A 24,092-nucleotide genomic window follows, 5' to 3' on the forward strand; every position below is an offset into this window, starting at 1 on the left:
AAGGCTTTCTGCAGGTTTAATAATACTACAGCACATGTTCTCATCATCAAAATTCCTAAAACCAGACTGTAGTCTGTTTAAATAATTTATAGGCTGTCACTATGTATTTGTCATGTAGTTACCTGGATCGGACTTGCTGCCCTTTTTGGGCGTTATTTTGCCCTGCTTTAATTCCTTGGGTAAGCCAATTTTACCTTGCAGGGAGAGGTTGGTTGATCATGTGGGTTATGCATGGAGCTAGACGTCCTTGAGGAATTTGGCAAGGCCGTAGGCTTTGTTATGTCAAGTTCATTTACTGTAGTATTTGGAAAACTCCCCACATTCTCCAGTCCTGTCAAGTTTGCTAGTGCTTGCAATTAAGATTTAAAAAAAAAAAATGCCTTTAGCAAAATCCGTTCCCTTCTAGACCTGCTTCCTTTAGCCTACTTACCCACTGCAACCCAGTCTTTATATTCATTTTTTTCCTCTGTGTAGTTGTTAGAAATTTGATTTATCTCTGTGTCAGGTTTCATTCAGTATCATTCCGATCCAGTTAGATATATTAAAACGAGCTATATTACGCACACTCTTGAGTTCTTTCAACTAGAGTGTTAACTCCACTTCAGTAGGGGGCAATGCTGCTTAGTAACCTATTTGTTAGATCGTAGAAGAAATTAAGGAAAACTTCCGGTTTTCTGTAAGCATGGCCGCCCCGTGTCTGTGAAACGTGCAAGTAGTACAGTTACGTTATACATAACATGTTTTAAATGTTCCGAACGACATGTAGCCTATATTATATTTTAGCTTCTACCTATAATTGCTGAGCTGCTTACGTTTAGGAAACACAGACCTAGACTTGCGCATCGCTATTTAGCTACCATTTTGAGTAGCTGGCTAGCCAACTATTTAGCTCGTTTGCCACTGAAGGCAAATCTTGAAAACGTAGTTTTTTAAAATCGTGTGTCTCTCAAGAAAGTATTGTTATTTTTTTGTCACAGGCGCACGCCTGTAGAACATTTATCCAACATGTCATCCAGCCAGACGTTATTTGTACAGAATCTGCCTGCCACTGCCTCCAACGACCGATTGGAAGAGATATTCTCCGAGATCGGACCCGTGAAACATTGTTTTGTAGTTAATGACAAAGGTGAGTGATAACCCAGTTAACCTCACAATATCATTTTCTTTGGCCCCACCACGTTCAGTGCATCTTACCAATTGCTAGATTGCTAGTTTCCATTACCGCTGAACTAAATCTAAAGCTGATGATACATGTGGTAACTTTGTGAGCAATGATGCTGGCCAATCATGTAGGCTACCTCATTATTGTGGTTCTGCTATGTTCCATTGGTATTGGGCAACAATTCCTTTTCTGGATGATGACAAGAAGCAATTTGAGCAGTGTTGCTGCCAATTGTTCCTGAGTATTGTTATTCTTGCACATTCTCATTGATATTGGCCAATATATTTTCCGGAGACCTTACCGTAAGTCATCATTGGGCAAATGTTCATGATCCAGTTACAGGGAACTAAATGTCTGGTTGCCCTGCATTATTGCTCAAAAAGTTGTCCCATGGATAATCAACTATCAGTTGTTGAAAAACTAGAAATTAGTTGTCATGTTATTTTTGAAAAGTTATGAACCTAAGAAAACCTCAAATTCATGAAGACATACTGTTTCCTGCAACATATGACAAGTTGATGTATTCTGTCCTTTTATAGCATCTGGCAAATGCCGAGGTATTGGCTATGTCACCTTCCCTATGGCAGAGGATGCCCAGCAGGCACTGAGCCAAATTCGAGATTATGATGGACAGAAGATTCGTGTGTCAATCGCAAAGAAAAAGATCATTGTCAAGAAGAAAGGAGGTGAGCAGAAGTCCTTATGATACATATGCGCTCTTAACTACCCTGACATAAAATTGGGATACTGAAAAAAAAAAAAAACTTATACTACATTGGAGTTATTATTTCATGGTTTTTGTATCAAAATTCACTTCCTCTAGTTGTTACCATCTGGATTGATACTCAATTTACTGCAAACTTTCACAAATATGGTGAAGAGAACCAAAAACAAAATTGCCAGGAGATTTCAAGCTCCTGTGGCCCCCTCCTGACAGGGAGGTCAGAGGTGTATATAGAAGTGTGACCCAACATGGCCTGATTCCTATTGTAGGGGGCTACTAAAAAATGTGGTAGCCGCTCATCTAAAATCTTCAGTGGTGTCTCTGTACCCATCCATACATCTCGTACCTGCATGTCAGGTTATCATAGTTGGTTCCACATTACCACCAGGGGCCTCATTTTTAAACATTGCATACGCACAAAAGAAGGCGTACGCTGCTATCTACGCAAACCTTGGGATTTCTGACAAACGAAAAAGTTGCCTCCGTGTGCTCTCTATCAATAAATTCTAATTAAGCGTGTTTCTCTGACTATTTATAGGCAAGTGTGGGTGTGGCATGATGCCCGCACAGGTATCGCCACATTTCGAGGGTTGTGATTTATAAAGGGAAATTGGCGTAGGACGTGGGTGCGCACTGCGTTATAAATCAGAATATTTTTGTGCACTCACTATTTTTGTTTCCTACATAATGTAGCGACCGTGCTATGCGTAACCCCGGGCACGCTCATGGTTGGCAGCCTGGCGAGAGGGGGGTGGGAACCCCCGAGGAATATAGGCTACGGTTCGAGGAAGTTCTGCCTTTTTGCGTTCTGGGCCTGACACGGGCCGCTGTGTGTTACATGCTGCATTGTGTGCTTTGTTCAATAAACCAGTTCATGAAACTCTGGCTCTTGGTAAAACGCTACAATACTGTATGCCACCTTTTCACATGAATCCTGTGCACAGTTTTATAAAATGAGGCCATGGGGAGAGGCTGTGGGGAGTGAGGGGCTGCGATCGCACACTCCAGACTGCTGAAGGGTATGGCAAATAACTTATACAAACGTCTGTGACATCATGATCTATAGCCCACATGATGGCTAATGGGGAAATCTCTCGATTCTGCCGATTACCACTCCACTACTGGCACTATGCAGTAGGTTGATATAACCTTCAAGTCTGAGTTGAGATTTTCACATTGATCAAACGGTTGATCAAACTACAGTACTGGGAGGTTTTTTTTTTAGTGTGAGTTGCATTGAAGAATACCTCCACACTAGCAAAAAGTTAAGACAAAGAGACACCACTGTCTAGTAAAAAAAACATTCAGAGCCATCATTTTGACTAAAGCCATAGGTAAAGGTGAAATCTTCCTAAATCTTGACCACTTGTCTCTTAGGACTGAAAAAGGGGTGTCTAAATATACTCTACCTGGCTGAAAACCATGTGGCTAATGGAAAAAATGAGTTTCCTGTAAATGCAGATCTGTATTGCATATCTCTTGCAGCTTCAAAAGAAGTGCCAGTCCCCAAGAAGACAACTAAAGGTGACCAAGCTAAAGGTGAACAAGCTTTCAGAAAGAACAAGAAGAAGGCTAGACTTATTATCAGAAATCTCAGTTTCAAGGTAAGTTGTCACGAATTGATACCTGGGATAATGGAATTCTAATATATTGGGCCTGTTTTAATCTCTGTCAGGATTTCACTGCATAGCATAACATCCTCTGATTTTTCTCCCGTAGTGTTCTGAAGATGATCTGAAGCAGGTTTTTGCAAAGTATGGAACAGTTCTGGAAGCCAGCATCCCTCTTAAATCAGGTAGGAACAGTAGTTATGTATTCTGCTGGAACCCTTGCTTAATGACATTTACTTGAATTCGCCTAAATCAATAGATCACATGACCAGATATGCCTTTCAGAAATAAGTTTGTATTGTATTCATGCAATTAACAGTCTGTACTCTGTACTTGCACTTGTGTGTAACGATGTCCTGATTCAGTGTCCTCTGTTGTGTTTTGTAGATGGGAAGATGCGTGGGTTTGCCTTCGTCCAGTTCAAGAACATGGTGGAGGCCAGCAAGGCTCTGAGTGGCACTAACCTGAAGGAGATCAAAGGTGCTTAGTTGACCACTATAGTGCACCATCACACCTGACCTGGTTATAAGAATTTGAATAAATGTGCATAACTTGAATACTGGTTCGGGCACCCATCTTACCACCTACATCACCCAGATGTGTTCATTTGGTTTCTCTTGTTTCACAGGGAGGCAAGTGGCTGTTGACTGGGCCATTGCCAAAGACAAGTTTGTTGGGAAACTGCCTAAATCTGCAGGTAGCATTTTTTTTTCAATATGAACAGAAATTAGAATGCATCTCTATGTGTTGTAATTGATTTGAAGTGTGAAAGATGAAGTGTATTTGCACCAAGAAGGTATGTCACGTCACATATTTTTATTATTTGAACAAAAAGAAGTAAAAGCAGAGACCACAAAACCTGAGGAAGGGAAATCTGCTGTTGCTGAGGAAGGTGATGATGGTGAAGGGAACAGTGATGACCATTCTGGATCTGAAGAGGAAGATGACGAGCCCACTAAAAAAGTCACACACAAGTAAGGCTCTGGGGAGTCTTTTGACCTGTTCATCACTGGTTTTTGGGTTATGTCATATTTCATTGTTTGTGTCAATGAAGGCATGTTTTTACATCTCGGCATGGGGGCACATAAAGTATAAGCGACTAAAAAGTCCCTTAAGGGCTGTTGAAAACATTCATGACTAACCCCATGGAGGAGTGGAGATGAAAGCCACCACGTCTGGCATATCCATGGTTTTGTTTCTTATCCAAAGATGGCCTGCTTGAGCTTGTACTCTTTGAGGCAAACCAATAAAGTTTGATTTGTTGTGTAATGCCAATCTTTAAATGTAACAATAGTTTTCATCATCTAAGGAAAGAGGGGTTTCTGGCCTGCATTCTTTATTGCCTTCTATTATACATATTAATCGTTAAAATCAGATTATGATTAAGAGTAATATTTGTGAAGTTCTGCACAAGCTAACCATGCTCACTCTGTCGCAGTAGTATTTTAAGCTCACATAGGCATGCAGTCATGATGGGTTACATTGGATTTTGATTGCACCCTCGCTGAGTAGGCATCTGTTAAAAGATTTTACTTTGTATCCTTTCCACTCTTGAAGCTGATATTCTTCTTAGGTGTAATTAGGTAATTAAACAGATAGGTCACAGTCACCTTGGTTTATGTGGTCAGTAAGGTGGGAATTGCTAGCATTGTGGTTTAGAATCAGTTGGTGTTCCTGGGCTTCCCAGCTTCGTAGCAGCAGAGTAGATGTCAGTGTTTTGTGTGTGAGTGCTGTTTCAGCCAGTAGCCTGAGCCCAAGCACTGGACATGCGTTCAACTTCATGATACGCATTGTTTCTAGGTCAACAGCTGTGCCAAAGAAAGCCCAAAAACACCAGTCTGATGATGATGATGATGACGACGACGATGAGGATGATGATGGCGACGGTGATGATGACGAAGATGATGACGATAGGGAGGAGGAAGAACAGGATGACTCTGAATCTCAAGGCTCGGAGAGTGATGACAATAGTGGCCATCTATCAGAAGATGATGACAGCTATGATGATGATGATGATGATGACGAAGATGGTAAAAATGACTCCATTGACTTTTCTATGCATGTTTCCTTTGTTGGCAGCTTCTCACCAAGCTTCTGTGAAATATTTATTATTATCTAGTCTCCTAATTCCTTAACTAAAAGGATTTCCTGTCTGTACAGGTTTGTCGAAGAAGAAGAAGAAGAAGAAGGCAGACTTGCCATCTGATGTGAACGAGGGGAAAACAGTCTTCATCAGGTGAGGGACATTAACGTCCACCCACTCCTCTCCAAACATTTTCATTTTCTCAGGTATGAGACCAAAGAAGACTGTGTAACTTATCACCCAACCTCACCCCCAATCTTCCCAGGAATCTGTCCTTTGATACGGAGGAAGACGGCCTGGAGGAAGCGCTCTTAAAGTTTGGAGAGCTGAATTACATCCGTGTTGTTATCCATCCCGACACAGAAACCTCTAAAGGTGAGTGGTCAGACCATACTGTTTCACCTAAGAGATGTCTATGAATTTACTACTCTATGTTAAGATTAAGAATTATATCATGGAATTATATGCCTTTATAGAGAGCCGAAGTCACGCCCTTCTACTTCCGGTCCATGGGACCTATCTTTCGAAAAAATATGAACGGGAGTCAATGGAGATATAATTATATTTCCTGTTCGAATTGTGCCATGAATTTTACATATGATGTGTGTAAATTTAAAAGATAATTCTTGCTGCCACCTATGTCACTTAACAGTAGTTTATGTGCAGTCTATGGACAAATACAAGTTACCTGATGTGTTTAATCCTCTGACTCATGGTATCATCTGCAAGGGAAGCTCAAGTAAGACTTGTTGCTGGTATTGTACAATCCGGTGTGGCTGTGTGAATGGGCTAACGTCACTAGCGCGACTGATAGGTTTGTAGTCGTTTGAATTACGATCTTTCACAATGGTGTAATTCAATAGTTACAAAACAAACTGCAAATGTCTTTACATGAAAAATGGTCTTTAAAATTGACAGATATCATATGGGTAATTCAAGGCACAAATCGATCGGGGCCAGAAAATGATTTCTCTTTCGCCATTGACTGCCATTCATAATTTTTTGAAAGATAGGTCCCATGATGGCTAACGGAAGGGGCGTGACTTCGGCTCTCTATATACGTGCTGACATATATCCCACCTAACCCCCCCTCCCCCCCTCCCTCCCTCTCTCTCTCTCTCTCTCTCTCTCTGTCTGTCTGCCTTCCTTTCCTTTATCCAGGTTGTGCTTTTGCTCAGTTCAAAAGCAAGGAGGCAGCAGACAAGTGCATTGAAGCTTCTGAGGAAGCCACTGCGGTGGGTGGAACAGTTAGCCCACAAAGCTTGTCAGCTTACTGGATATTCAGTGTTTACACTATGGTTGCCCTAGTATTAGTCTAGTGGCTAGTGACAACATATGACACTCAAATTTAGATTCCTTGTAGAATTAATTGTATTGCTTTTTATTATTGTGTGTTACGCCTGTTTCACTATTGTACTTGCCACCTTTTTGTCAGTCCTTGTGTATTGACTTTTGCAAATATATACAAGTCTAGCAGCACTATGAAAGGCACTACATACATGCAAGATTATTGTGATTTAAGTCCCACAATTTAGCCCACAGCATTTAGTCATTGTAAAAAAGACTAAATTGGAGCTGTCTTTTTTTTTCCTGGGTCTCATGTTCAAGGTGTATTTTGTTGCTTCTTGCTCAGTCTGCGTGACCATCCTTTGTGTCCTGTGTTGTGGCAGAGTGGGGGAATCCGTGTGGACGGCAGGCGGTTGAACATAGTGGCAGCGGTGAGCCGAGAGGACGCTGTCAAACTGAAGGACAAGAAAGTGAAGGTTCAGACAGGCGTCAGAAACCTTTACCTGGCCAGAGAAGGCTGTGAGTTCCACCTGAAAGTTTTGTACTCTAGGTTGCACTTTTCCACTTCCACCACTAGAGGGGGCAAAACTGGCTCATCTGGGCTTACTGGGAGCCTATTCCCATATCTACCTTCAGCATGATTCTTTTTGAGATGTCAGGGCATTAAAGGAGGTGTCCTCATAACGCTTTGATCGCACAGAGTTATGAATTCCATTTCCTTGACGGTTTCTTCTCCCCCTTGTCTATGTGTCTTGTTGTAGTGATTCGTGCTGGAACAAAAGCAGCTGAGGGTGTGCCTGAAACAGACATGGTCAAAAGGGCCAGAGTAAGCACTTCATGTTTGCATTTATGTGACACAGACTCATCATGTAGAGGTGAAATGCCTTGAGCCATCCCCTGCTCCATTATTCTTTTGGCTGTTCACTTCTACACACCACACTTATAAGCAACATCCTGTTGATAGTGGCATGGCTGGATCATTCTGATCCAATTCAGTACTCACTCTAATAAACTGCTTGCTTTAATATGCTTCTTTGATTGCAACCATTGCTATTATATGCATAGTATAAGTGTTTGAAATGATGGATTGATTCAGCTAGGATAGGAGCGCACTCTCTGAGATCTAACTGCAATGGCTGCCTGTCTCGGTCTGTTAGTTTGAGGACCTGAAGCGAGCAAAGCTGCGGGACCTCAACATATTTGTGTCCAAGACGCGGCTTTGTGTCCACAACCTGCCCAAGTCTGTGGACCAGAAGCGGCTGCGAGGTCTCTGCATCCAGGCGGCCGGAGGCGGCAAAGCAGTCTGGATCACTGAGGTGTGACACAAATACACACTAACAAAAACTATAGACCTTGACATGCAAACAAAACCTATGGAAATGTACACACTGTATACACAAACAAAACATTAGAATCTCACACACTTTACACATTTTTACTTATTTGTCCTCTGGGTGGCAGCACTGTGTCCGTGTGCTTTGTCGTCCCTGTCTAGTGTCGCGTGATGTACGACAGGAAACCAGAGAGAGGTCAGGTGATGGGGCAGTCACTGGGCTACGGCTTTGTGGAGTTTCGGGAGCACGAGCACGCCCTCAAAGCCCTGCGGCACCTCAACAACAACCCCGACATCTTCGGCCCCAACAAGGTACAGCTGAAGTGGCAGTGGTCTTTTCACCACAAATTCATATCTAGAAACATCTACCTACTTTTAATGTGTTGTCAGCGGGTGCGTTTCTCTGTCCTTCACATGACTATGTATCATCTGACATCTCCATTTGTTTTTGATCACCTCTGAGAACTCAGGACAACCCATGTTTACATGCTCCCTTACACAACATTTCCATCTATTAAGTTTCCATCTATTAAGTTAAGTTACTTGAATTTCCCCTTGGGGATCAATAAAGTATCTATCTATCTATCTATCTATCTATCTATCTATTACAATGTCAGGAATATTTAGCAAGCAAATATTAGGTACTTTGTGTCCACCCAAATCAACTACTTTTCTGATGATTAGTTAGTAATATGATAAAAAGCAGTTGAAGTGCTTTCATCATAGTATTGGAGAATGCAATTGAAAAACCGTCTCCTTAATTCCAAATGGAGACACCGAGTTGATCGAGTTGATCCAATGTAGTTATGAGCAGGTAACACTTTAGGCTGCCTTGCGAAAGAATAGTTCTTTATTCTGGATGTTACAGCAGATCTCTAAGCACAGCACAGTGTTGCAAAGTGAAGCCAACATCTAGAACCCTCATGGCTAGATAATATAGTGACAGAATATACATTCCTGTCTGGGGTCAGATTGGAGGGGGGCAGGTGGGCAGGTAGGGATGTAACCTTCCTGGGTAGTTTTAATTAAGATGGCACTTATGGGGCATGAAGGTTAGGTACACCATTTGGCGTTCTGTCTGCTTAAAAAAACATTCTGTTGAGACAAAAAGACAGTAACAATAAAACCACCAATATTTAACAGTATGTAGTCACAAGAATTTGGTTTAGGGTACAGAAATTCCATTGAACATAGTGGCAGCGGTGAGCCGAGAGGACGCTGTCAAACTGAAGGACAAGAAAGTGAAGGTTCAGACAGGCGTCAGAAACCTTTACCTGGCCAGAGAAGGCTGTGAGTTCCACCTGAAAGTTTTGTAGCCTAGAAATCTAGACGCACCCTAGCGGCAGCAAATTACATTTGCTGCCAGGACTAGTCTAGCAACTCTCCGTTGGCTTGTGAGCTTGAAAAATTAAACTTCTATCAGGCCAATCAAATCGTGTATAGAGCCGTTAGGCGGGCTTAAAATAATGATTGATTGCAGAGTTACAACGGTTTGGCTTGAATTCCCTGCTACTTGAAAGATGGATGTTGCTGTTGGCGAACAGTCTGACACGAGTTAAGCTTTTTTTTAGTTGGCAAAAGTTTGAACTAGCCAACTAGCTCCGATGATGGGAAAACGCATGGGACTCATAGCGCTGTCCTATTGCGTGCAGAGGAAATTTGAAAGACAACCGATTATCCCGCCCCTCGGACTGAGCACTGCGAACGGTGAGGACCCAGACCCTACATTTTAATGTGGGTCTGGCTCGTCAGGCTAAGAGTTTTGTACTCTATGTTGCACTTTTCCACTTCCACCATTTGCCGTTCTGTCTGCTTAGAAAAAACATTCTGTTCTCAGTAGTGTTGTCACGATACCAAAATTATGATTTCGATACGATACCTGCCATAAATATCACGATGCTCAATACTGAAACGATACTACAGCGAAATCCTAAGATATCTGGAAAAGAAAGGACTCATACCTCCTCCAAGTGTATTGAGTCATTTGTGTTGAATTCTGTGCACTTTTGTAGTGTGCAGGTCAATTCTGTGTTCTAAACTTCTAAAATTCCTACATAATTATTATTTTTTATAGTCAGTAAAATAGTAGGCCTACTTTGTGTGATTAAGTCCTTTATTGTTTGTTATAGTTCATTTACATTGTGTTGTGTTGTGTTTTAGCAATAAACTAGCTTTAAATAGCCAAACTAGGCTAGATCAAGGTCAGTGTTGAAATTACTGCATGCAAATCACTAAATGCTATGCAGAGGGTAGGCCATCTGATGTACAGTATTGATGGGTTTCATCAGGTCCCTTTCCACAGGTGTATTAATCAAGCACCATGCAGTCTGCATTGATAATCAAGGTGCTTGATTTTATACACCTGTGGAAAGGGACCTGATGAAACCCATGAATAGGCTACCCTAGGCCTTCCCGTGTTCATGGGATTTCTTTGACAGTTGCAAAGGGAAAAATGTGAGGATAGTGTACAAGTACGACGTTCAGTGTACAAGTACGACGTTCCAACCACTCAGGTCTTCGTCAGATAGGCCTACACCATTACCTGTTGCAATATATCTGTGTGCATTCCTACATTACGTCTATTTCTTTGATAACATGATTTGCTACCACGTAACAATAAGCCGCTATTATTATTAGGACTCAACACGCGGTGTAATATATGCTGTGGGCTTTAATTACTGCATTTCGGGTAGCCTATCCTACATCTGGGCAATAATTATTGAACAAATTGTAGTTTACATGCCATGCCTAATATTACCAGTAGTACTGACCGAACATGAAATAGATTGTTTGGTAGTGTTGTTAATGTTATTCTGGCGTGAACATTGCGCTTTCATCACGTTAGCACCCTATGATTACAGCTCGTTATGTCTCGTCAAATTTCATTGATGAAGGAAGGTTCGCTTTATCCCAGAGAACCATACTCGTTTCACTTAGGCTAGACTAAAACAGAATAGAAGAGAAGAACTTGGCACTAACCATGTAGTTGTGTTTTCTATAGCATATTTAACCTGTCGTTCTTTGAACTCTTTAAAAATTTTGGGATATGTCTGCGAGGTGTTTAGCCAAGTTCCATGCGTAGCCTACTGCTTTTAAATTACTTTCAAACATATTTTACAAACGGGCCTCTGTGTACCTGATGGCTTGCCTTCACTATTCGCGTTGTATCCGAAATAGTTCCAGATTTCACATCACCTTTTGTTTTATGCACCAGGCCGAGGACTGTCGGCAAAGAACTATGTTTACGTTGCTGCGCACGCACTCACTCAGAGCTGCCTGCTTGACACGCCCACTTGCCTAGATGCGTGCAAGGAGCAGTGAGAGCAGCAGTTCACACAGTTATTATTTTAATAAAGTATCGATTCTAAAAACGTCGGAAATCGTATCGTTTTTTGCGTGAAGGCATCGTGATACCTTTTTAGTATCGATACACCGTGCAACACTAGTTCTCAGCCATTTCTGTGTTTACCAGTAAAGTCTGTACTGCTGCTACGCTGGAACTGCCTGTATGCTGGAAGTTGGGGTAGAGATATCATCACTCACGCTAAATCACTTTGGAAAAATAAATTAGGCTGTCTGTAATGCAAACTATCTGATCTGTTACTGGTAGTCCTGCTCTCAATGTTCATTCCCCCCTGCTCCTATTATAACAAAATTTCCTATTTAGACAATGCCATGTTGTGAGTTGATGTTACAACACTGGAAATAAGCACTATGTAGTACTGCAGAATTGTGCTGCTCATATTCCATGGAATAGTTCTGCTAAAACAGTATTGCAACATTTTGTCTGAATAGCGTGTGAGTGTCTGTGTGAGTGCAAGTGGCTTTGAGGTGGTCAACACCAGAAGTTTGTGAAACTCCAACATTCACATAGTACTAGTCACAAAGGATGGATATCACAGATTGTGTCTGAAACGTTGACAAATCAGAATTCTTCACTAGACGTTCCTCGACTCATGTTAATGAGTAAATTTGGTTTTGTCACACTATTCCAGCCAAGGTATCTACCAAACATGAATCATCAAAGCCTGTTCACTGATGAGACATGCGAGGAAGTTGTTGTGTTATGGCTTGAAGCTGTTGTTGAGTAGACTGGACCTTTGCAGTGAATATCAGTATTTCTCGCTATCTTAGAGTGACCTACAGGTGTTTGCTATTGAGGGCAACTTCTTGACATTTTTTTGTGGTGCACCAAGATTGGCGACATGTCTCAATAACTGAAATCAATACTTCAAAATATTAGTTTTGTCCGAGTGATCACAGCAGGAGGAAGTTATTTGTGTGTGTGTGTGTGTGGTTAACAGTGAAGTCTATGCCGGTGTTTACACTTTCACTTTGTTTTTTAACCTGTTATAACCCTGGATGTCATGCCTCCTTTTCAGAGGCCCATTGTGGAGTTCTCTTTGGAGGATCAGCGGAAACTAAAGATAAAGGAGATGCGTAAACAGCAGAACAAGGTAAGACCTGAGATCTCAGGAAGAATTTCTGTAACCATAATACTGTACATTAAGCATAGGACATTCTCAGTGTCTGTGGGCCAGCTCTTCTCATCTTCTGCTTTTGTCTTTCATGGGAGTCCCTCAGGGGACCATTCTGGGACCAGTCTTCTTCTGTCTGTATATAGTTATGTATCTATAAAGTTGGCTAATATTTAGCAGATGTTTTATCCAAAGCAACATGAACTCGCAACAGTGGGTATTGAACCCGAGTTGACCAATGTTCAGTCAAGGACGCTGGTCAGATGTAACATCTCCTTCCACTTCTATGTAATAGCTCACAGCTGTGCCTCAAGGGTATTAAAGGCCGGATGACGAATAATTTCCTCCAACTCAACAATGACAAAACCAGGGTTTATTGTCTTTGGTCTCTCAAAATCCAGAAAATCACTCGCTGGCAATTCCGGGCAACTCCGATCACCTCTCCCACACGTGAATCGCACACAAAAAACCTGGGTGTTGTTATCCTTGATTCTGAGCTTTACCTTGATAAACACATTTCTTCTATTGTCATAAACAACTTCTGCCAGTTAAGAAGTATTTCTAAACTCAAATGCTTTCGGTCATATCGTGATCTTGGAAAAAGTAATTCACGCCTTAATAACATCACGTTGGTGTAGGGGTGTAATGATAGACCAAACCCACGGTTCAGTTCACACCTTGATATTCCCCCTACTATTGTGATTTACATGTGTTATAATGTGAATAGTGAAATATAAAAAAGAGTTTTGTTGCATTGAGAGCTCAAGGGGCTGGATCTGTAAGGATAACAGTTGCTGGGGTTAGAGATGGGGATGTATTGTGGTTCTCTCTTCTTGAATTGCGATATTTGATCGCGGATGGAATGGATGTTTGTACTATCACGGTTTCGGTTCGCATATTATTACAGCCCTAGTTGGACTATTGTCATTCCCAAGGCCTAGGCCTCTCCAAGTCTCTACAAGCATACCCGGAATGTAGCAAGAATGCTGCAGTTTAAAATCCTGCTGGTGTTTTTTTTTTAAGTCTATTACTCTGTGCTTGTCCTTACTGGTTTTTAGTCGTTGCTGTGGGTTTGTGCGGTTTCGATGGTAAAAAAGACAAAAAATTACTGTTGGCGAATTTATAAAGTAGCATATTTGGGTCACCAGGGGCCTATTGCACAAAAGCAGAATTAAGACATCTGGGATAAGTTACTGAGCTGCACTCAATGAATCCAAAACAAGAGCATACAGGCTTAATTGGTTGCACAACGACCTAGGGCTGGGCGATATATCGGTATTACGACTACGACCGATATATTTTTGAAAACGATATGTAGTTGAGACAATATCGTAATACCGGTATTATGTCAAATAATGGGCCATTTTATCAAAGCCACTTGTAGTCCAGGCAAAATAACCCATTTTGGAGCCAAAAATAGAACTAATTGTAAAATAATTTTTTTCAGCATAGATCATTTCTATTAGGTGTCCAGAACAACATACTAAAAGTCCTAAGAAATCCTAGTTGAGGAAATATGTTTAATTCTCATCAATCCAAGATGTGTGCCAGTATAAGGCCAGACAACAATACACCCCTATGGGACTATGGGACTATTTTCTCCCTTTACGTCTATCAAAAAAAAAACTTTACACAATGAAAGTATCCATGAAAAGTAAATTTTTTTGTATTACAAGTTTCTTTGAAAATGAATTTGAATATGCAAATGAGCTGTACACTAATCAAATATAGGCCCCCATAGGCTTATTTTTTTCCTTTACTCCTACCACAATAAAACTTTACACAATGAAAGTCTACATGAAAAGTAAAACATTTTGTATTAAAAGTTTGTTTGAAAATTAATTTGAATATGCAAATGAGCAACATACTAATCGCATATGCCCAAAATACACCATAATGGGCTTATTTTTTCCTTTACTCCTATCACAATCAATCATCGCAGTGAAAATATACATGGAAGGTAACATTTTTTTTTTACAATGGGTACAATGAGACATGCCCCACCCTCCTCATTAGTATGCTGTCCATGCATAATACATTGGGTATTGGTAAATCGTGTATATGGCTAATACCTTTTTGGGCTGTCGTGTCATGAGGAGGGTGACAAATGTCAAAATCCATGTTAGTTCACATCTTGAGGGTATATGCTTTCAGACAATATATGGTTTAGGTGGTTTAATTAGTTTTCTCTTCATGGTACAGCCCAAAATGTATCAGAACACACTTAATTTACCAATACCCCATGTGTTATGCATGGGCAGCATACTAATGAGGAGGATGGGACATGTTTCATGTCATGTTAGATCACATCCTGAGGGTATAAGCTTTCAGAAAATATATGGTTTATATGGTTGAAACAGTTTTTCCTAAATGGCACAGACCCAAAGGTATGAGCCATATACCCAATTTATTCATATCCTATGTATTATGAATGGGCAGCAAAGTAAAGGGGAGGGTGAGAAAGGTCAAAACCTATGTTAGATCACATCCTGAGGGTCTAACCTTCCAGAAAATATATGGTTTATATAGTTAAATCAGTTTTTGTGGTAAGAGTAAAGGAAAAATTAAGCCTATTTGGGTGTATTTTGGGCATATTTGATTAGTGTATAGCTCATTTGCATATTCAAATTCATTTTCAAAAAAACTTGTAATACAAAAAAAAATACTTTTCATGGGTACTTTCATTGTGTAAAGTTTAATTTTGATAGGAGTAAAGGAAAAAAATAGCCCCATTGATGGTGTAGGCCTATTGTTGCCTGGTCTAATTGGCACACATCTTGGATTGATGAGAATTTAACATATTTCCTCAACTAGGATTTCTTAGGACTTTTAGTATGTTGTTCTGAACACCTCATAGAAATGATCTAAGCTGCAAAAAATTATTTTACAATTAGTCTGTCGTAAAACGCTACTTTGCCTGGACTATTGCTCTTCTGTGTTCAGACCATTCAGATAGCCGCAGCTCTGCTCAACTGCGCCCCTTGCGTGTGCACGTTCTCCCTCGCAGCACTACAAACTTTCAAACATGACGGACACTGAGTCAGATTTTGTTTACCTTGATCAGAGGTTGGTGCTGATGCCTATTCCGTCGGCACATCAACGGTTAGACCGAGAATTCTCGTTGTGAAATCAAAATTCCATTGGAGCTCCAAGCGGTTTTGTACGCAGATTTAAGTTACAACACTGTTTAGCAGCTACAGCTCTTCGACTCAAGGTAAAATGTCATTTTTGGTACATAGCCTAGTTAATTTAAATACACTGATGAATGCTTGCGTTTAGCGACAGTAGCAGATCTAAAGTCCTCAGGGATTTTATTAAGAGGATATGCACGCGACTCGCGAGCATTTAGGGCATCATTTTTTATGATTCCTGAAACCCCATTCAATCGTGCATAGGGATTTTTTTTACGAACCGGAACATGCAAAAATGAACGCATACAAAACGACGGTAGCGTCTATCACAGTCTTGATGAGTGAGTTACGTTGTTTAAGTAGCCTAATTTTTTAAAACTTTTTTTGTTGTTGATAACATGTCTAGGCCATCATAGTCTACATTTGCTTGTCATCTAGGCCCTATCAAACCCTTACAGGTAAAAAAACTGCATTGTGTGACAAAACTGCAGGTTTTTTCAATATTGTTGTGCCCAAAATAGCCTATTGCATTGTGCAGTACAATGTAGGCCTGTGTTGTCAGTCAGGGTCAACTTTTGGTCTTTTGTTATTTGCACAGCTTTATCAGAGCAACTGTAGCCAATGCCTATTGTAGGCCTATGTTATTGTTTACACTTTTTTGCACAGCTCTGTTAGAGCAGTCTGAAATTAATATAATTAAAACTGGCTGTGTTGTCATAATTGTTGTGTTGAGTGAATATATGAAGCACTTTGCTCTTTCTGTTTGAAATATCAATATCGTATATCGCCAATCAGCCCCAAAATATCGGGATATCAGTTTTGGTCCATATCGCCCAGCCCTACAACGACCAAGCCAGGATGAGCAGACACAGATTCATCAAGCCAGGTGAAACCTATCCTGGATAAGTCCGCGCTCACGGCTCCCTCAAATAGACCCCGCCACCGATCACAGATTCACTGATTCACCATGGCAACTAGAGCGGCTTCATTGCTTCTTCTATGGTGTGAAGTAGGTAGCGATAGCCTTTTCACAACAGCAACAAACAAGAATATTGCAACTAGTGCCGCGACCACCATGTGCAAAATGCTTAGGCACTCCCGTGACGTCACATTGTTGCATGACAGGTCGGGAATGGCGAGTACGTAAAAGTTAATTAATGATCACAAACGTTTAAATAATGACAGTGGGTCTAGGTATATGTGATAACAATGTGTAGTGGGCAGTGGAATAACTATTGGTTTCCGTTTGTGGTGACTGCTGACTGAGATAAGGGATGAGATTAAATAGATCCTGGAACTTAACCTGGTCTGGAGCAGGCTAGCTCCACAGAATAAATCGCCATGGTAACTTATACCATAACATATCCTGCTACCCCCTATCCCGCTTTTGTGCAACTGGATCACGGATTAATTGAGCCAGGATAACCAAGGTATCCCGGCTTAATCCCTTATCCTAGTTTTGTGCAATAGGCCCCAAGTCTCCAAAAAAAAAAAACATTGGACATAAACTTTGTTAATAGATATTTTAAAAGGAATAGCAGGATAAAGCTTTTCCTGAATGCTAAATGCTACTGGGACCTTTTCTGTAAATGTATTCTATGGTCAGATGAGAACATTATTGAGCCTTTGGCAACAGAAACTGCACATAGCTGGAACAGCGGTACATACTGAAAAGAACCTCATGCCTATTGCTTGAAATACCTGTACATTTGAAATAGAAAATTGGCTGCCTCCTCCAAGACACTAAAAGTGGGTCTTGATTGGATAATACAGCAACACAATAATCCAAAACATGTTCATATCAAAAAAGAAAATGGTTTACTGAACACAAAACTACTGGACACTTGATATGTTTGGATTTTTATATATGTGTGGATTACCTAAATTAATACTAATGTCCGGTGAAAATTTCATGCGAATAGCCTCACTGGAAGTATACTTACTGCAAAAAATGTTGACCTGTTCAATACTTATTTTCCCCGCTGTATATTCAAAAAAGTCTATATGCATGCTTTAGGATGGCGCCAACCTGCCTGAATTCAACCTGTTTAGCAACTGAATGTTCCTTGGCACAAAAGATGTAATAGTTCTGTTTGTTTTGCATATGGCATTCTATAACGGAGTATAACTCCTACCAAGTTTTGTTTTGTTTTGTTTTGAACAGACAGACCCCCCCCCCCCCCCAACACTGAATTGCAAAGGTCACAACACTCTGTATAAAAGTTAAATAAAACAATCTCAAAATCACCCATCAGTTCCACCATACAATACACACAACGCCACCTCCCTTTGCTCCCCATCTTTAAACTGGCACCCAGATTCACTGTTTTAATTACCACAGTTTTCTCATCATAACATGTGATATTAGGTTATGCAAAAATAGAAATATAATTTGACTTTGGGATTTTGTAGAGCAATTTAAATAATGTAATTAATAATTTATTACAATATGTCATTGCTAACATAAGCCACCGGCAGATAATCTACAAAGTCATGAGCGACTCACAAAATCATGGCTACTTTTTTCTTTCATCACAGCATGGTCAGTCATGCTCATCTTCTGAATAAGGAGCTGCGGGCATAGCATCGTACTGCTGCAACAAGTGCAAATGACCAACAAAACAGCAAAAACTAGGATGATAGGCTTGATCTTACCTTTATAAGTCCACATTACTTCAGTTATAAAAAAGTAACGTTAATCCATGGCAGGGCTAACACGATTACCCTGCTGCCACACCAAATCATAGACTCCTCTTGGGAATTCCATCAAGAACGGGATATCTGTAGTGTATACTGTAACATGCGTACAATTGGGACTCAACCTCTGTATATCCTACCCTTCCTGCAACCACTACTGTCACCAAATCTTTATCCAAAATGTTTATTGGTTTGCCTACTTCAATAGGTAATAGCCAGAGTTGGTGATGGTTGTGATTGCGGTAAGAGTACTCTGTATGTTGGTGGTGGTGTTGATGGTTACATCTGTTACATTACAGCAGCAATTCAGGAAGACTACAGAAAACCAAGACACAGCAGCTAAAGGACCATGGAAGCAACAGCAGAAACACAAACAATCCCAGCAGCAGCAGCAGAGCTCCAAACAACCCCAACAGCAGCAGAACCCCAAACAGAATCAGCAGCAGCAGCAGAACCCCAAACAGAATCAGCAGCAGCAGAACCCCAAACAACCCCAGCAGCAGCAGAGGAGCCCACAGAAGAGGAAAGGCCAGGGGCAGGAGGAGGCCAGCGGAAGCCGCTTCTCGGGCTTCAGGACCACACCCGAGGTGGAGCATGTGGAGCTGGCTGATGGCAAGAAGCGCCGCAAGGTTCTCCCTCTGCCCTCCAAACGAGGCCCCAAGATCAGGTATCAGCTAACATGATTTCACACAGGGTAAAGAAGACGGACAGTTGTTTTAGGCTATGTCTACACTACAGTGTATTCATTTTGAATACGGATTTTAGGAACAAATCCATTCCGCGTCCACAAAGACTTGTCCACATTATTACAATTAATACGCAAATCTCTCTTTGTCAAGTCCTGCATTCCTATGTTACTGCATTAAAAATTGCAAGCGTACAGTCAATAAGAGAAGAAATAACCATCAGATAAAATCTGAAAACTGGAGAAAATGGGCAATGTCTGCCAAGTTACTGCCTGGGTGCACTAGACAGCTTTTAGGTTAGCTTACATGCTACTTTCCTATAAGAATACCCATTAGCAAGCTAGCTAGCTGTGTCTGCTTAGCTAAACTAGCAAACAAACAAAATACTTCCTGTGGTGGACATTTGCATACACAGTTACAGTATATACGGTAACACTTTACTTGACAGTATCGACATAAGAGTGACATGACACTGTCATGAACACATGACACTGTCATGACACATGAACTCTAACTCTAACCTTAAACCTAAACCTAACCCTAACTTGTTATGACAAAAACCGAATGTCACTTCATAACAGAAGCGTTATGTCATAAACATTTATGACTTGTTTATGGCACGTTCATGACACTCTTATGTCAATACTGTCAAGTAAGGTTTAACCGTATATACTAACAATATACAGCATATCCATTGCCATTCGTCGTGGAGAGGATGTTCTGATGTTTACTTCCGGAAAAGGAGCACATGACCATTGTCATATGATACGAGCACAACGAATCGTGGCAGGGAACATGGACTTCGTTATCTGTTTCAGATGGTTCAGTGATTCAGTCGTCCACACTCGGACACAACGGCTCCGGCATAAAACAAATACAGGGTCGCTAGCGGATCCAAATCGTTCCGTTTTGGGAGCTCAGATACAAAGGGATAATGAGGTCCAAACGTGAAAGTCTTTTGGATTAGAACAAATACTCTGTAGTGTAGATGTAGCCTTAGTGTAGCTGTAGATACCAGGTGAAGCTGGTGATGGTGTTTCCTCATCAGGCTAAGGGTTAGACATCGGTAGTTACAAAGTAATGTTAAGTGTTACTGTCCACTTCATGTTGAAAAGGTTGATGATGAAATTTAGAAAAAGCAAACTAAAGATGTTCTTGTTTGTGTTCTCGAAAGGCAACGAGACAAGGGGAAACGGCCGCCAGTCCAGCCGAAGACTGTGAAGAAGGGCCCAACCAGGAAAGAGCAGCTGGCTGTGCGCTCTCTACAGAAAGTCAGCCAGCCTAACAAACAGGTGCGGGTTTTTTTTTCTCTGGCATTTCAAAAACCAAGATGTTTATCTCAACCGGTAATGTATGTGTGATGTTCAAAACATCTTTTATGTGGGTTATAGAGACTTTGAGTCACATTAACTAATGTGTTTTGTCTCCATGTTTAATGAGTGATATGTTGTTTTTGCCCCCCCCCCCCCTTAGAGTGCCAAGTCAGGCAAAAAGAGGTTCAGGAATAAGGAGGATGACCGATTCGATAGCTTGGTGGAACAGTACAAGAGGAAATTAATGGGCAGCAGCACCAAAACCCAAGTCACTAAGAAAAACAAGTGGTTCAGCAGCTGAGTATGTGTGTGTGTGTGTGTGTGTGTGTGAGAGAGAGAGAGAGAGAGAGAGCAGGCTTTGAGAGGCCTGTGTGTCATGTTCATATGCCAAGTTGTTTTTGATGATTATCAGACTGTCATCTTCGTGTAAATTGGAATAATTTGCAGGAAAAAAATAAAAAACGTTTTTGTATTAGTCATTGAGATTCTTATTATGGGGATAATTTAAGTGTTAATTGGCAATGCCAATGTCATTTTTTTTCTTTATTGCGTGACTGTGACTAAAATGTATAATACATGTAAATTAGGTCTGGTATTTATGATATCTGCATGTAGGTATTTTACAAAGTACAAAAATTGTAAAGTAATTTCTTACATACCAAGTTTTGTAATAGATCAGGCAGCATTCCTTACATGTTCTGTTGAATTCCTATTGCGGGACTGAACTTTTAAACCAGTCAGCCTGGCAGGTTGCCAGTCAGGTGTTCATACAAATGAAACTGAGATAGCACAGAGAGAGACTGGGGGAAGGGTCAGTAAGCCTTGTTGTCAAATCTGTGGCAAGAACCGGCTCTATTTAGCAATCTGTCGGAACATAAAGTTACGGCAAAGATGCGTGAATATAATGCCCTGCAGAGGACAACACAGTGGCTGTCATTATCAGTGCCTAATGCCAGTGGTTTTTCGATGGCCATTTATTCATCTCCCACTTCTAAAAAAAAATAAAATAAAAAAAGTCAAAGATTCTAGAATGCTACGCGCCTGCTCTTTTATTGTACCATTATTTTATTGTTCAATATGTCTGCGGTCATAAAGGGATTGTCAAAGCCCCCTGACATCCTCTGGAGGTACAGTATGCCAAGTCATAAGAAATGAATTTATTTAGTGACTGTACACCCATCGGCCTGTAGATGGTGGTGTTGAGCGAAGGGTGGGTAATAGAGTTAATGTTGAAATAAACACACACATTCATACCCCCCCACCCCACCCGCCCCGCACACACACACACAAATTCACAAGTGTGATTTATTTTTGCAGAGAGAATGCGAGATTGAAAAATTGAAAACTGCAGATTTCACTGAATAACTAGATATTGCACCTAAACTAGAGATTACACCCAAGATTTGCACACAAGATTTTTGTGGTTTGTTGATCTCAAGGAGCCGCATCAACCTAGTCCATAACCTCTCATTTGATGTTGCACCCCCAAAACAATGTAAATGCAAAAACATGCTGCTTTGATCCCCACTTTGGAGGAGATCTGAACTGCACCATGTGCAGTGCATGTGCCAAGTTTCATGAATATTTATATATATATATATTTGCCTTTTCACTCACTGGCCACGTTGCAACATTGAGCCACTCACTCACACACTTATAAACTGAGACACATTCTCACATAACCTGGAACATACACATGTAGGCACACACACATTCACACAGTTATAACCTGGAACATACACATGCTCACAATTCTTCCTGGTCCTGTTGAAGTTGTTCTTTAGCACAGTGATTCTCAAAGACTTTTTGTTTGCACCCACCCACATTGACTTGTAATATAAATCAATGTGAACCCTTTCGTTGGTTCAACCATTACAGATGTAATATATCTTTTGCCACTACTTTTTTTAGTACTTTGATAGTTTGAATGTTTTCCTTAAATCTATTGACCCAAATAGTTGCTGGACTGGTAAGAAAAGCATATTATGTGTTTGAATTTCCCCTTTAAGGCACACTTCGAAACATTATAAACAATTATTAGCATTCACATGAATTGTGTGCATCAATTTGTTTTCACTGCTGCAGGTACCTAATTAAGTAATGCTGTGCTATTTTAGTAGTTATTGCTGTTCTACTTTATTTTCATTGTTTATTTTCATTAGGCTATTGATTGATTTGGCATTATCGTTTATTATTGCTATTCTCCGTAGTCTTACCAACAATTTGAATTGTTCACTGTTACATTTAACTATTGTTTTTATTTGTATGTCGCTTTGGCCAAAAATTCCATAACCATAAGACATAAACACACGCACGCATGTACACACACACACATAAAACACACACACATGCAGGCAAGCAGACACACACACACACTCACAAGCAAACAAACACACACACACAATACACACACTCATTTACATACACAAAAGTACAATGGAGTAGGAGATGGAGACAAATTGACAAGCGTGATTTATTTTTGCGGAGAGAATGTGCAGGGCTGGGCGGCGGTCATATTTTGTACCGCTCTGCGGTACATCTATTTATATAGTAGGTTATGGAAATTCAGGTTTTTTGTCTGGAAAATTCATGGAATTTTACATTTGATTTCGAGTGGAAACCCTGGCAAAATGGGCAGGATGTTGTTGAACCTTGAGGGAAATTATTTTGGTCAGTTGACAAGTTTTATTAGTCTTTCTTGCTCATTTACAAGAATATTGTCAGCACTTCCTGAGACCTTTTAGCCAATACACACCATTACAATTGAGAGCAGCTGACTACTACCATCTGTACGAAATGTCTCATCTTACCAGCACGTTGAGCAATGCTACTGTAGAGACTTTTTTTTTTTTTTGGGGGGGGGGGGGGGGGGATTCAATATCTGCTCAGAAAATCAATTTACAGTGCAGTGCTGTAAGTATCTTTGGATGAACCTCAATCAGATCTCAAACTTATTTGTCAAACTTATGTTGAAACAACTTCTTGAAAACAGGGTGACCTCATCTTTTGTGAATGCATTCCCCTTTCACTGCAGTTTTGCAGATGTGTTTTTGCCAATATGACCCAACAAATTGCATAGTCACTTTGCACTCATGGACCCATCACCAGGTTCTGACGAAATACGCAAGGGAAGAAATGTGCTTTTCATTAGGCTCTCACTTGTATGGGCTTCTACACTGGCTACTGTACAGCGAGCATGGTTGCAGTGATGCATGTTTTCGCTGTAAGTGGAACAGGTGGTGGTGGTCTAGTGTTCGGGATCTTGCCTAAAGTATCAGTTCATAGTAAGTGGCTTTGGATAAGAACTAACCTACTAGGTCACTTAAAGTCGCTCTGGGAAACGTACCATTCGGGTCCAAGTGCCCACGGAGACCGGGGTTCGAGTCTGACCTGGGTCATTTCCCCATCTCTTTTTCCCACTTGCTTCTGTCAGTCTCTTTAAAACCCCCCCCCCCCCCCCCAAAAAAAAAATAAAATAAAAAATAAAATAAAGAAATACCAAAACTCACTCTGGATAAGAGCATCAGCTAAATGACATACAGTACTGTCATGAAATTGAATGGAGTGGAAACCCCATTTATTTATTGA

General features: G+C 40.7%; 1 protein-coding gene across 3 annotated transcripts; it reads left to right on the plus strand.

Moving 5' to 3' along the window:
- Positions 1-675: 675 nt before the first annotated feature.
- Positions 676-20,976, plus strand: rbm28 (RNA binding motif protein 28). Of its 3 annotated transcripts, XM_076263192.1 has the most exons (20): positions 693-720; positions 978-1,126; positions 1,702-1,848; positions 3,372-3,490; positions 3,606-3,681; positions 3,884-3,976; positions 4,125-4,193; positions 4,332-4,470; positions 5,297-5,526; positions 5,657-5,732; positions 5,845-5,954; positions 6,741-6,814; positions 7,250-7,385; positions 7,628-7,692; positions 8,024-8,182; positions 8,362-8,511; positions 12,582-12,656; positions 18,805-19,172; positions 20,366-20,483; positions 20,665-20,976. In XM_076263192.1, the coding sequence occupies exons 2-20, from the start codon at positions 1,006-1,008 to the stop codon at positions 20,803-20,805; spliced, it is 2,466 nt and encodes an 821-aa protein (XP_076119307.1). In that variant the 5' UTR covers positions 693-720; positions 978-1,005; the 3' UTR covers positions 20,806-20,976. The 3 variants fall into 3 exon arrangements, with proteins under 3 accessions (XP_076119300.1, XP_076119315.1, XP_076119307.1); XM_076263185.1 differs by having other exon boundaries at positions 676-1,126; XM_076263200.1 differs by having other exon boundaries at positions 676-1,126; positions 18,808-19,172.
- Positions 20,977-24,092: the final 3,116 nt, after the last annotated feature.

The sequence above is a fragment of the Alosa pseudoharengus genome, unplaced genomic scaffold (genome assembly GCF_046254945.1).
Source record: "Alosa pseudoharengus isolate Yale_2024_CS ecotype anadromous, Long Island Sound unplaced genomic scaffold, YU_APseudo_1.1 YU_APseudo_1.1_scf_10, whole genome shotgun sequence".
NCBI classification, from domain to species: domain Eukaryota; kingdom Metazoa; phylum Chordata; class Actinopteri; order Clupeiformes; family Clupeidae; genus Alosa; species Alosa pseudoharengus.

What these genes read in the sequence shown, in the direction of transcription:
- rbm28 (XM_076263185.1), top strand. Translation starts at nt 1,006, where the DNA reads ATGTCATCCAGCCAGACGTTATTTGTACAGAATCTGCCTGCCACTGCC. An exon ending in CAGCATCCCTCTTAAATCAG is followed by an intron (nt 3,682 to 3,883) that starts GTAGGAACAGTA and finishes TGTGTTTTGTAG; the next exon opens with ATGGGAAGATGCGTGGGTTT. An exon ending in CTTCTGAGGAAGCCACTGCG is followed by an intron (nt 6,815 to 7,249) that starts GTGGGTGGAACA and finishes GTGTTGTGGCAG; the next exon opens with AGTGGGGGAATCCGTGTGGA.